We start from the raw sequence: 12,952 nt of genomic DNA on the forward strand, positions 1-12,952 counted from the left end.
ACCCACATTTGGGACTATCTTTTTGTCTTTATAGTAGTTTTTTCCCCAAAATATGAATTTTTGGCCGTAACATTGGGGGTAATTATAGTCAGAATTCCAAAAATATGCAAAACAGATATGTAAAATTTGATTTTTGGCTGAAATATGTAAAACAGTCCGTTTGAGAGATGAATTTAAATAGCATTTTAAAAATGTAATCTACAAAATTTTAGAAATGCGACTATAAATTATATTTTAGATTGCGACCTATAAATTGCACTTAAAAAAAATATGATTGGTAAATCGTACTTCAAGAATATGACTTAAAAATATACTTCAGAAATGTGCTTACAAAATGCACTGGAAAAATGCGATTAGTACATCGCACTCCAGCATATAACAAATAGCACATAAAAATCGATTCCACACAGCATTTCAAAATCTATAAACGACAAACAATAACAATAACAATCCCTAACCATGTTGTTTCCGAAGATACTTAGCTCAACAAAGATGAAAAGGAAATGTAAAAAAATAAGCAACTTATAAATGCATAAACGATCAACGCGACTTATAAGTTGCATTATGAATGCGACTTATAAATAATATTCTAAAATTGGACTTACAATATGACATGAGAAACGCAGCACCTTATAAATCGCATCCTACAAATGTGCCTTATAAATATCTACAAACGCTTATAAACGCATTCCCCAAATACGACTTATATTAAACATCAGACTTTCCGTTTATAATAACCTCTCTGGACTGGAAGACAAAGGATAACCTCTCTTTGCTCCTTCACTCTCTCAGCATCAATGGAGGTAAGTGCAGCAATATCTCTATCACGAACTCTCTCTCTCCTCTCCCCAATTGCACCCACTTCTTCCTCTATTCCATTTCTTCCACCTGTCTCTCTCTCCCGCCGTTGCCACCTCCGCCATCGCCGCTACACTCTTAGCCGGAGCTTTTGCCTTCCACCGGCCGTACCGTTCTCCAGTAGTAGTACACAAAATGAAGATGAAGAAGCGGAGTTGGTGGAAATTGAAGACTCTGAATTAGAAGAAGAGTATATTGAAGATGATGATAGCAATAGCATTGATGTTGAGTCACTCGAACGTGAAGCTGAACTTGTCGTTCGAGAATTTTCAGATTCTTTGTCTCGACAATTGACTATAGGTTTATCTCTATTTCCATACTTTCACTTTACGAGTTATATTTATAGAGAGAGTTACTCTATCCTGAAATGTGTGTCTCTGTGTGTGTGTGTGTAAAAGTCCAAAACTTGCAATGCTGCCTCTTTAAAATAGAATAATTCGAAAACATGACTCATACTCTAACTGAGATTTTCTTCAGTTATTGTTTGGTATATTGAGTTTAATCTGAAACAAGTTACAAATGTGAGAGAGATTGTTGTTATCATATTTTTCTTTACCATCCTTGTTCTCTGTACACACTAACTCCCCAGACCCATTACACTGGGTTGGTTGTTGTTGTTGTTGTTGTTGGTCTTTGTACAGAAGGTTAACCAAACGGAGTCTTGGACTGTCCTTTGAGCTTCAAAATTAGACACTTTCTAGTTGAACATAAAGCGGCAAAAGGGGATAGCAGTAGAGCGAAGGAATCTTAATTGAAAGTTTGAAATATTCCAAGTATAAGATTTATTTTTCCCCTTGATGCTGAAGTTTTAACCTTTTTAAACAGGGAAATCCAAAATACTATCTTCCCTTTTCCTTGTTTTTTTCTAATTGTGGTGTCCGGGCCAGCTCTCACGCACCTCGACTAATTCCACAGTATACATGCTACCTCCACCGCAACCGGTACTAGGTAACTCTATTTACCAAGGAATGGACAAATAGGAAGAAATCACGTGGTGTTTTTGTCTCCGCAGGGATTTGAACCTGAAAACTCAAGTTCTCGACCCACTTCATTGACCACTAGGCCATACCCTTGGGTGCTATCTTTCCTCCTCTATCTGCACAAACATAGGGCCTTTGCATTTCCCCCTTCCCATCCTGCATATGTTATTTCAACTGAAGGGTTTCCTCCTAAATACTAGAAAATTGCCGACATGTAACTCTAGCACAGAGGTTCAATGATACTGCAATGGATGGAGTTCTGTGGATAATCCTGTTACAGCTCTTTAACTGCTAAAGCTTTGGAAATTGATTTTGCTGTTAATCATTGAATTGCAGGGAAGATGAGACCAAAATGCAATATATTTTATAAGATCTTGCTAAACTGTTCCGTTGTTGCAGCCTATATCTTTTTAGCCCTTTAACTCTCAAGATGTTCTTCCTTTGTTGATTACAGAAGAGGAGAGATCTAGTCCAAAAGAAGCACAAGTCAAGGAGAAGAGACGTAATAATACCTCAAAAAATGTTAGTATCTCATCTGCTACTATGTTGGAACTTATACTCCCATACTTTTAGAGTCTTACTGAGAAAATAAAATTGAACTGTAGTAGAGATTTGTTCATAAATCATGATATGATATTCTTGTCTGAAGGATTCTTCCCTTTGTTTGTTATTATATAAGCCTGCTATGTGTAAACTGGAAATTGATTATTAATCATGAAACTGAAGAAAGAGCCTGAAGTGAGACTGCAACCATAACTCATTTTAAGTAATTGCTTGTCCTCATTTTTCGCATTATGATAAGCACAAGATACTACACCTTTCTTTTACTTGACTCAACTCTTTCTATTTTGTGATTATTCAACTAGTATCTTGGAATCATGAGTAGCTATGTGTTTTGAATCTAAGAGACTCCTGTGTTGAGCTGCCGAATTGACTCGTCTAGCCAGAAAAAGAAGGATAGGTTGGAACACAATTTCCAACATGTTGCTTGGATCCTCCAAAATGCCGCTGCACCAATGTCGGATCCTCCAAAAAACCATTACTTTCGGAGGATTTGCGCACACCCGGCAGCATTTTTGGAGACTTGCGCAACATAGATTTTCATCAAGCAAACGGCTAAAATATGTACAAAGGCAGTTCAGCAACTAACATTCTGAGTGCTTTGTTTTCTTTTCAACAAGTGATGTGACTATGCTTCCCTGAGCCGAGGGTCTATTGGAAACAACCTCTCTACCTTCACAAGGTAGGGGTAAGGCTGCGTACACACTATCCTGCTCTCCCAGACCCACTTGTGGGATTACACTGGGTTTGTTGTTGTTGTTGTTGTACTAACATTCTGAGTGCTTTGTGAAGATCTACCTTCTATGTCCTCTATGTGTATTCTACTAATTTACTGTGATCTATATGAAGATCTAAGTTTATACGGTTGACTTGACCAGTAAAAGTTTATTTGCAGATTCCTGATCATCTTCTTCCTAAGGTGGCGATTGTTGGAAGACCGAACGTTGGTAAATCAGCACTATTTAATCGTCTTGTTGGGGTATTTTCTCTAAACTTGTCTTGATTTTTGATTGCCAGGAAATAGAACCTTGACAATCTTTATAAATGATCCAGTTTTCTTATATGATTTCTTCTTGCTCTGGATTTCTCTTCATGACACTTGTTTTATCTTCATCAGGGGAAGAAGGCCATTGTGGTAGATGAACCCGGGGTAACAAGGGATCGCTTGTATGGTAGAGCATTTTGGGGAAACTATGAATTTGTGGTGGTGGATACAGGAGGTGTGCTTACCATTTCGAAATCACAAGCTGATTTAATGGAAGAACTTGCTATCTCAACAACAATTGGAATGGAGGGCATTCCACTTGCTACCAGGGAGGCCGCTGTTGCTAGAATGCCTTCAATGATTGAGAAACAAGCTACTGTGGCTGTTGAAGAGTCATCTGTCATTATATTCCTTGTTGATGGCCAGGTATATCCTTTAGCCGAATTACTTGGAGACTAATTTTATTTTGAAAAATTAATTAATAAGGGGTGATGAACTTTCATTTTTAGGTAATGAGATTTCCAAAAAGATAGAGGGTGTGTTTGGTATGAAGGATACATTTTCGGAAAATGTTTTCCTACTTTTCGTTTGTCTGGGAAAATATTTCCTGAAATTAAGGAAAAATGATTTCCAAGAAGAAAGCATTTTCCTTGAACCGTGATTAGAGTTTTGTTCCCCTTTTTCTCAACCCACCCTCACTCTCTCTACCTCATCCCCCAGTGGCGGAGCCAGAATTTTCATTAAGATGGATCAAAATATAAAGAAGTAAACTCATGAAGAAGCCAAGGGGTGTCAATATGTTACCTAGCTGCATAGTGTAATTTTCTGAAGAAGGAGTATCGACACCCCTTAAATACATGTGGCTCCGCCACAGCCTTCCCCCACACGGTCTTAAGCTTCTCATGTGTCATGCAGTTAGCAGAACCGACATGCTTAATATATGGATGTCGTAACTTTCTTTATTGTCAAATTCTGATTGCTAGACATTACCTTATTCTTATTAGTGGTTAAAGTGTATAGATTAATATGGTAAGACAGAATAACAAATTTTAAACAGGCAGGTCTAAATGCTGCTGATGTGGAAATAGCAGATTGGCTACGCAAGCACTACTCGGACAAATGTATTATTCTTGCTGTAAATAAGTGTGAATCTCCACGCAAGGGAATCTCACAAGCATCAGAGTTTTGGTCTTTGGGGTGAGCTGATTATTCTGGCGATATATCATTATTTTTGTACCATAAGTTCTGTTTATTTCTTTTGTTTATTGGAAAGTCTGTTGCGTTCTGTGCTTGAGATTTTCAAAAACTAGAATTCTTTTCCCTAATCTTTTTCAGAAATTCAATATGATATGCATCAATGAACTTGATTCATTCTTTATAAATAAACATTGTAACTTCATGACTGCTGTTTAAATGTTCCTTTTCTTTAATCTTATAAAACATGTTCCTTTGTTTAATTTATTAGGTTTGATCCCCTTCCAGTATCTGCTTTATCGGGAACTGGAACTGGAGAGCTTCTAGATCTTCTTTGCTCAGGGATAAAGAAAGTTGAGGTACCCCTTCGTCTGCGCTGAGATTAGGTGTCCTTTTGCTTAGATTAGTATACTATCTTAGTGGCTAAGGCCTCTGAGGAGTATTTCTGTGCCTTATTTCCAGAAATTATGCACAGAAATAGGTTAAGTCACATATTCGCTAATTTAAGTAAACCATAAAAGCAACAACACAAAAGTTGGTGCCAAATCAAAGCTACATGTACAGAATCTGAAAATAACTATGCATAGGATAAATCTGTACAGCTATTGGAGATATGAAGCAAATTAAATTTCTTCATCTATATATCAAACTATGAAAAGGAAGTTATGAAAAGAAATCTAAAGTTTGTGTGGGATCAATCCCGGGGGTTGAGATGAAAGAGCAATGTTAGAAGGGGGCATGAGTTACTGCTATAGAAGATGGAAACCTCATGGCAGCCAAAGAAATCTTCTTCTCTTCAGCTCCTCCAGGTGAAGGCTTCAGTAGAGAGTTAATTTTTTCACAAGAAAATGAAATTTTCAAGGAAGATAATGGGGAACACATGCCTTGGACTTCCTCTTAGTAACTTAACGCATAGGAAATTTCTGGATTTTATTATAGCTTTTTCCGTTGTTTTATTTTCCTTTTCCCATTAATTTTTGTATTCCTCCTTCTTCATCTTGAACCCTTTTCATTTAATACAATTGTTTTACCAATCAAAAAGAAAAGGGAAATATTTTACTTTGTGAAATATTTTGTAGGAGCCAGAATATCTTGAAGAAGAGAATTACGTTCCTGCAATCGCCATTGTTGGTCGTCCAAATGTTGGTAAAAGTAGTATTTTGAATGCTTTAGTTGGAGAGGACAGAACAATTGTTAGTCCGGTTAGTGGAACGACTCGTGATGCTATTGATACAGAATTCACTGGATCAGATGGCCAGGTGAGTCTGTGTCTGGCCTTTCCTTTATTAACCTGAAAAGATATAATTTTGAAAGTCAAACATAAACCACAACTTTTTGGAATGCTCAACTTCATGTGAATCTATCTGGTGTGCAGAAAGTTAGAATTACTAGTCTCAAGATATTGTTCTACTCCTTGTGTGGTTAAGGAATGGTGATAATTTTAAGGGCTTTAACTGAAATCCATCCACCCTTTCTATGCTGGTACTGACTATTGATCCTGAAGTTTGAAGGCTCTAAATTTTCTTCCAGTTTCGGTTTTGAACTTTGACCTCAGGGTTACTAGTTAGTAGATTATGAGGTTTTTATTTTTAGTTAGTAAATAAGTCAAGAGCAGTCCATATGTTCATATATGTCTAGTGTCTGCAGTTAATTAATTAATATTTATATCTCTAATCAATAGTCATTCAGCAAAAGCATTGAGAGAGAGAGAGAGAGAGTATATCTGACAAATTAGTGAGAGTTGGTTATACAGTATTTTGGGAATAGCCTTCTCAAATCTTGTCACAAAATGCGTCAAGTTTGTTAATTGTACATGGTCTCATGATGGAATAACTTGTGTGTTTCTCACCCTTTAGAATTGTATAGAACTTAAGGATATTGGATTGGGCAGGTAATTTATCTGAGGGTACCCTAAGTGTTTTCAGAAGCTCGAGCCTGTTCTTGGAGTTGCTTTAACTTATTTATCTGCTTATATAATGTTTTTCTTTCCGCCACAGGGCTTAGTTCAAGTGGCAAAGGTTGAGAGACTTGTGATTTAGGTCACAGGTTTGAGCCTTGCGCCAAGCGAATTAAGTCTGGTATTTAGGTAGAGAAGGGTAGAGGTGTTCGGCCAAAAAAGACAATCTTTGGTTAAACTAATTAATCAGTTATTAAGGAGGGTTAATCCTAGCGAAAGCTAATAACTTCAGATCTAAAGTTAACAGTACGAAAAGTATGAGCAATAGAAAAAACGGAATTAATGGATAACAATAAATGTACCCAGTGTGATAGTATGCATGGAGTATCGAGTATTAACTAACAATAAATGGCAATAAATGTAAATAAAGAGGAAGATTCACCCAATTTTGAATGGAGTGAATGATTCTTCCTTCTGACAATGATGAATGACAGGAATGTGAGAGAATATTGAGCACTTTCTCGGATCGGATGGAAATGACAATATATAATCTAAAAGGATCGAATCTCTCTGGAAAGTTGTTCTTTATATTTATCTAGAGAGGTTGCTTTTCAAAAGTGTTCTTATCATCTCGAATATCCTTATCTCTCATACTATTTATATGGGATATTCCCAAAGAACCCTAAAAAGTACAAATAGAGAGAATATCAATAGAATATTACCTCTGAAGATTCCAAAGCAAAACTAGCCGTTACTTCTATCTATGCTGCTCGACCTCGGCCCTGATGAACCACTCAGTGGCTTGTTGTTGATCACTGATCGACCTCGCCAAACTGTCCATATTGATTTGCAGGTCACTCATGACAATCGTCTCTGTGTTGAATTTTTCTAGTTTGATTTTGACCCATACAAGAGGTGCGCCCATTATCCCCGAATTTCAAAGGCTGCTGTTAGTTCTAAAGGTTGGCCTCAGATGGATTTCTCAGAAAAAAGATAGTAGTGTTTTTCATTCTTCAATTCTTTTTAAGTGGAATGGTGATGCTAGTTCCATACCAGTTCACACTTCATTTCTCCATATAGTTTCATCTCCCTCTTTAAAAAGAAAGGGGAATCTTTCTAAAGTTACATGGGTGCTTGCGTTTAGATCTACCTACTTTTCGTAGAGGCTTTTAAAAGATAGATATCCGGGTTACCAACTACTTGACAGAGGTTTTTGAGGTCTTTAAAGACAAATTTGGGAATGAAATTGGCTCAAACAGAGCAGAATGGGTATATAAGCCGAGGTTCTATCAGAAACAGCCTCTCTACCTTCACAAGGTAGGGGTAAGGTCTGCGTACACACTACCCTCCCCAGATCCCATTTGTGGGATTACACTGGATTTGTTGTAGAGCAGAATGGGTATAAAAGTTTCATATAGCTGACCCCACTAAATATACTTGAGGTGTAGTTATATTGCTGCATTTGGGAACAGAAATTGCTGGATCATATTGGACTGTATATGCCTCTTTGTATTACTCAGGCAAATAGTAACTGGGTTGCACTTGTTCTTTTCCTTCTTGGATTTTGCTTTTAGCAGGATGACTCTTTATTGATCAGGGTACTTTTCTGTGTAAGGGAGCATGAGTTCTTTCTTACATAATTGTCATCTGACAGAACAAAGAATTATGCCTGCATCATGCTTATAAGTGATTCTTTGCGCAATGAGTTGCATTTGTTGAAGTGGGAAATGCATCCTATTTCTCAAATAGTAAATCAACGAAAGAATTTTCTGAGTGTGAATCTTTTGCAAGGGAGAAAGACTAGGTTGTCCTACCTGATCACATTCTGAGATGCTGGCCTTCTCATTTTTGTTAGTGATACAATTTGTTGCAACTATATACAACAACTTGTGGATCATATGTACTTCTCATTCTGCAGTATTCATTTGTTGTTGGGCGACTGCACTTCGACCTCTACTTGCTCTAGTTGAACCGTTAATGTATGACAGAGTAGATGTGTTTATTGATATAACACAACGACTGGGTCAACTTTAACTAAGTGCATAATGTGGTCAAGCAATTGTTAAGCCTACCAAAAGTATAGCTAAATATTTAGATAAGACTGTATATTCTCTTTACACTAGAAATATACAAACAACAACAACAACAACAACAAACTCAGTTTGATCCCAACATGTGGGGTCTGGGGAGGATAGTCTGTACGCAAACCTTACCCCTACCTAATGCAGGTAGAGAACACTAGAAATATAAATGAAAGAAATTTACCTACCTTATCTAACCAAAAAAAGAATGAAATAAAAGTGAACATTGTTCATAAAAGCAATTTGGATGCGTAACATCGTCAACTTTCCTTCCCATCCTGGATGTAAGATTTATAAAATGGCTTGGGTTAATATTGGAGTTTCCTGGTTTATCACCTGAAGTTGGCTGAGGAAAACTTACATTTTAATGATCCTTTTCTGCAGAAGTTTCGGCTTATTGATACTGCTGGAATAAGAAGAAAGGCTGCAGTGGCTTCATCAGGTAGCATACCAGAGGCTTTATCTGTAAATCAAGCATTACGCGCGATTCGTAGGTCAGATGTTGTGGCTCTTGTTATTGAGGCTATGGCTTGCATCACTGAACAGGTACATTAAGCTGACTTGGAGAAACTATTGTTGTAAAATATGGCGTATTGCACAGCAATAAGCGCACGTCATTCCTTAGTAATAGGCAAAAGAGTAGTTCCCTCTGCGCTCATAACATGGCTACGTAAATATTGATATGTTAACTTATACTTGTTTCCTTGCAATTTTTTAGGATTGCAAAATTGCAGAAAGGATAGAGAAAGAAGGGAAGGGTTGCCTCATTGTTGTGAACAAGTGGGACACGATCCCTAACAAGAACCAAGAAACTACTGTGTTTTATGAGGAAGATGTTAGACGGAAGGTTCGTTCTTTGAGTTGGGCACCTATTGTGTATTCAACAGCAATAGCTGGGCACAGTGTTGAAAAGTATGCTCCTTATTCCATCCATCTTCGTAGTTTATACTTTTCGACTCTCATTTTACAAAATTTATTGCCTTAGTTCAGACAAATCAGTTGCAATTGACTTGGCATGTATATTGAGTATTAGATGTGTAGTTGCATTTGCTTACTAGACCAAAGGGATAAAAGAACAGCATATCATGTCATTCTCACGGCTGTTTATACAGCTCAAACTTTGTATTTCTGAGCTTAATGCTCGAAAACAGTAAGGGATAACTGAAGGTGTATTAAGAAAGATACATAGTGGCACCTCTTGTAGGTAATAAGAAGCTTAAGAAATTAGGCCCCCTTTTTTTGTAATCCCACTTGAGTATTGTCAATAAAAAGTAGACTATTAGAGACCCAAAACAATGAGAAAATGACTTGTAACTCTGAAGCTATGATAAAGCTTCTATCTGATGATATCCAACTGAATTTGCTCCTGCTTACCATCTACAGTTTAAATGGCATAATGAACTCCTTCCTTCAACTCTGTGTTCCAGTAACATCATAGGAGAGGATGATGAGAAGGCACGTGTAAATTGAACTGATACTGATCCTTCTGATTAATTACATTGTTCTTTTATGATGTAGGGATTTTCAGGAAATGTATCTTTAAACCAGAACGCTTTTCATATTTTTGATAACGATTTAAAACATTTATTAATTTGTTTGAGGTATATCCTGAAAAAGATCTGTATAATTTCATTTACTAATCATGGTGTGGCAATTTGATTCGCTTTTGCTGGATTAAGACAGGATAGAAACATATGAAGTAAAACCAGTCAAGCTGGAACCTGTCTATACTCCATACAGGAAGAGAAATAGGACATTTCTGTTTTATCCATGTGGTTCATTTTTACAATTTAGAATGATTTTTTGAGAAAATTTTTAAATTTTTTGGAAGAGATTTTGGCTTGCTAGATACACTGAATCCAATGTTGGTGCAAAATTCGGTTCCGTGACATCCGTCGGACTAAGAGATGGTTTGATGAGACAGTTGGTTACCAAGGTGATTCCCCTAGTTTACCTGGAGGTTTCGGCACACAAATAAAGGCGCAACTTGATCAGGGTTGCTCCTGAATGAGTTAGGCCGTCATGCAATGGATTGATGTCATGCTTAGTGCAAATGGACTGCTTGATATTGTGCTTGATGAGATGGGACTTGTTATGCAAAGTTAAGGTGGAGAGTCATCAGATGTTTGGCGGCATAGTCTGTTTTGTTGGATTATGACAGGTTAGAAACATATAAGGAAAACTGGTTAAAATGAAACCTGCCTATAATCCAGACAGGAAGAATAATAGGACATTTCTGTCATATCTATGTGGTGCATTTGGCTTTAGTTACAACGCATAAATCATTTGGCTCGTACGCTCATGGTTTGCTGAGCACGAAGGGTAGGTATTTCAGTGAAGCGTCTCCAGCAGATCCCGAGTACACATTTGTTTTTCTTGTTTACTTTTGGGGGCTTGGATAGGACAGGGAGGGAAGTAAATGGAGAGCATTTTTCCCTACTGAAGCATTTGTTTGGTCTCACTGGTGACCTTTTGTGTAATACTTTTTTTGAGAAGGAAACTTTTTGTGTAATACTATTTCTGTTTAAAATAAAAAATCTTGATATATTATTGTTATATTCTAGAATCATTGTCGCTGCTGCTGCGGTGGAAAAAGAGAGATCAAGAAGATTGACTACTGCGATATTGAATCAAGTTGTGCGGGAAGCTGTTGCATTTAAAGCACCTCCTAGAACTAGAGGTGGGAAGAGAGGACGTGTTTATTATAGCACTCAGGTAAATTTCATTTTAAAAGATGCATTTACATTTACAATTTTCCACACAAGAAAAACTAGTAATCCCTTTGTATCGTTACTTAGGAGGCAGGAAGGACATAAACTATTTCCAATGTGATATTTTAACTGTTGTAAGAGGTTTACTTCCTAGCTGGATACCCCTCGTTCTGTGACACGATTATAATGGAAAGTTGGTTTAACAGATTATATTGGCATAAATGGCATGGGATGCAAGTGTCTTACAAGATTACCCTTCAGTGACTTGAGTTGACATTCATTAAAACGTACTGAACTCACGCCCTGCCTTTATTTTACAGGCAGCTATTCGACCACCTACATTTGTCTTCTTTGTTAACGATGCAAAGCTCTTTTCAGAGACATACCGTCGTTACATGGAAAAGCAACTGAGGACGAGTGCAGGGTTTGCAGGCACTCCAATTCGGCTTTTGTGGCGCAGCAGGAGAAAAATGGAAAAGAGTGATGGTTCGTTTTCATGAACAAATGAATTTTATTTTCATCTTTCATCACATATCTGCATTTTTCTTCTCTTTTTTCCTTTTCCCTTTTGTTGTTTAATCGCAAAACATGAGTGTGCTATTTACAGTCATTTAAGTTATGCATCAAATACTCATGTACAATTCTTGCCATGAGTGTGCAAACAGTTGCGTTGCAGGTATTTGAGCCAATGGACGTCTAGTTCCATGTCCTCAATCTTAACACTGCTAAATCATATTGGTTGAGGCACATCCTTACACATATTAAATTTACCTCATTTAGAACCTAATGGTATATATTCCTCTGATCATTTCATAAATAGCCATAAGATATGTCTCTGGAGATGGCTCATGAAAAGTTGATTAATTCCATTATCGGGTCTCGTTACACAAACATATTCGGTTCCACATTTTTATTTACCCAGTTTTAGTTTCTATTTTTATGGGTTTAGAGAAAATCATCGGGCTAGTGCTTTCATGGTAACACGCTATATTCTGTATATGACTTGGACAACTAACACAGTTTTACTCTGTTGGCCTTCAGGCAAGGATGGTCCAACAAAGATGCAAGAGAACTTCAAAGACAGAGAGAAGAAGTTGGCAGTTCCAGCATGAACTTATGGTACTATTGAGCAAATGCAGTTATCTTCTCGATGTCTTCAAGAAATTAAACGTCTATGCAAGATCATCAAGCTGTTACTTCGGAGGCTCATTCTGGAAGAGCTGTCAAGGCTGCCGTTTGAGTTTGATCACTACTATCGACTCTTTACGCGTGGCACTCACGTTGAGTGGTTGCTTGATTTATGACCTGACCATTGCTAGTGATAGCACATATGCCAGGGCCGAGAGGAAGTAAATTCAAGGACTTGCATGTGATTCTCCCAAACTTTTGTTAGTTTGTCACTACATTACAGATGGAATAGAAAGAAACAAGAAATATGAGAAACTTTGTTGTATATATTCGCGGTATGGCAGATCTTGGGTTCACCAGTTTCAATGTGTGGTACTCGTTCGACATATTGTAATAATGTCAAATCATTTTACATGTGAAAACATTTATATGGTAATCACATTATGATGTTCCAGAAAGAGACCATTTGTGAACATACGAAGAAAAGTTTAAATTTTCCTTCGGATGGGGAGGCTTTACTATCTTGCTGCAATTCTGTCGAAATGACACCAAGTAGC

The 12,952-nt window shown here is 37.2% G+C and overlaps 1 protein-coding gene across 1 annotated transcript; it reads left to right on the top strand.

The window, feature by feature from the left end:
• Positions 1-699: 699 nt before the first annotated feature.
• On the top strand, positions 700-12,853 carry LOC107827276 (uncharacterized). The gene is made up of 12 exons (XM_016654372.2): positions 700-1,158; positions 2,293-2,360; positions 3,295-3,378; positions 3,517-3,810; positions 4,442-4,581; positions 4,850-4,937; positions 5,658-5,837; positions 8,941-9,102; positions 9,275-9,468; positions 11,121-11,271; positions 11,588-11,753; positions 12,309-12,853. Exons 1-12 carry the CDS (start codon positions 798-800, stop codon positions 12,377-12,379), a joined length of 1,959 nt encoding a protein of 652 aa, XP_016509858.1. The 5' UTR covers positions 700-797; the 3' UTR covers positions 12,380-12,853.
• Positions 12,854-12,952: the final 99 nt, after the last annotated feature.

Source organism: Nicotiana tabacum, chromosome 18 (genome assembly GCF_000715075.1).
Source record: "Nicotiana tabacum cultivar K326 chromosome 18, ASM71507v2, whole genome shotgun sequence".
NCBI classification, from domain to species: domain Eukaryota; kingdom Viridiplantae; phylum Streptophyta; class Magnoliopsida; order Solanales; family Solanaceae; genus Nicotiana; species Nicotiana tabacum.

Bases quoted from the DNA above. Each gene is read 5' to 3' on its own strand.
- LOC107827276 (XM_016654372.2), top strand. From the start codon at position 798: ATGGAGGTAAGTGCAGCAATATCTCTATCACGAACTCTCTCTCTCCTC. The intron at 3,379-3,516 runs GTATTTTCTCTA...TATCTTCATCAG, and splicing joins TATTTAATCGTCTTGTTGGG to GGGAAGAAGGCCATTGTGGT. The intron at 9,103-9,274 runs GTACATTAAGCT...GCAATTTTTTAG, and splicing joins TGGCTTGCATCACTGAACAG to GATTGCAAAATTGCAGAAAG.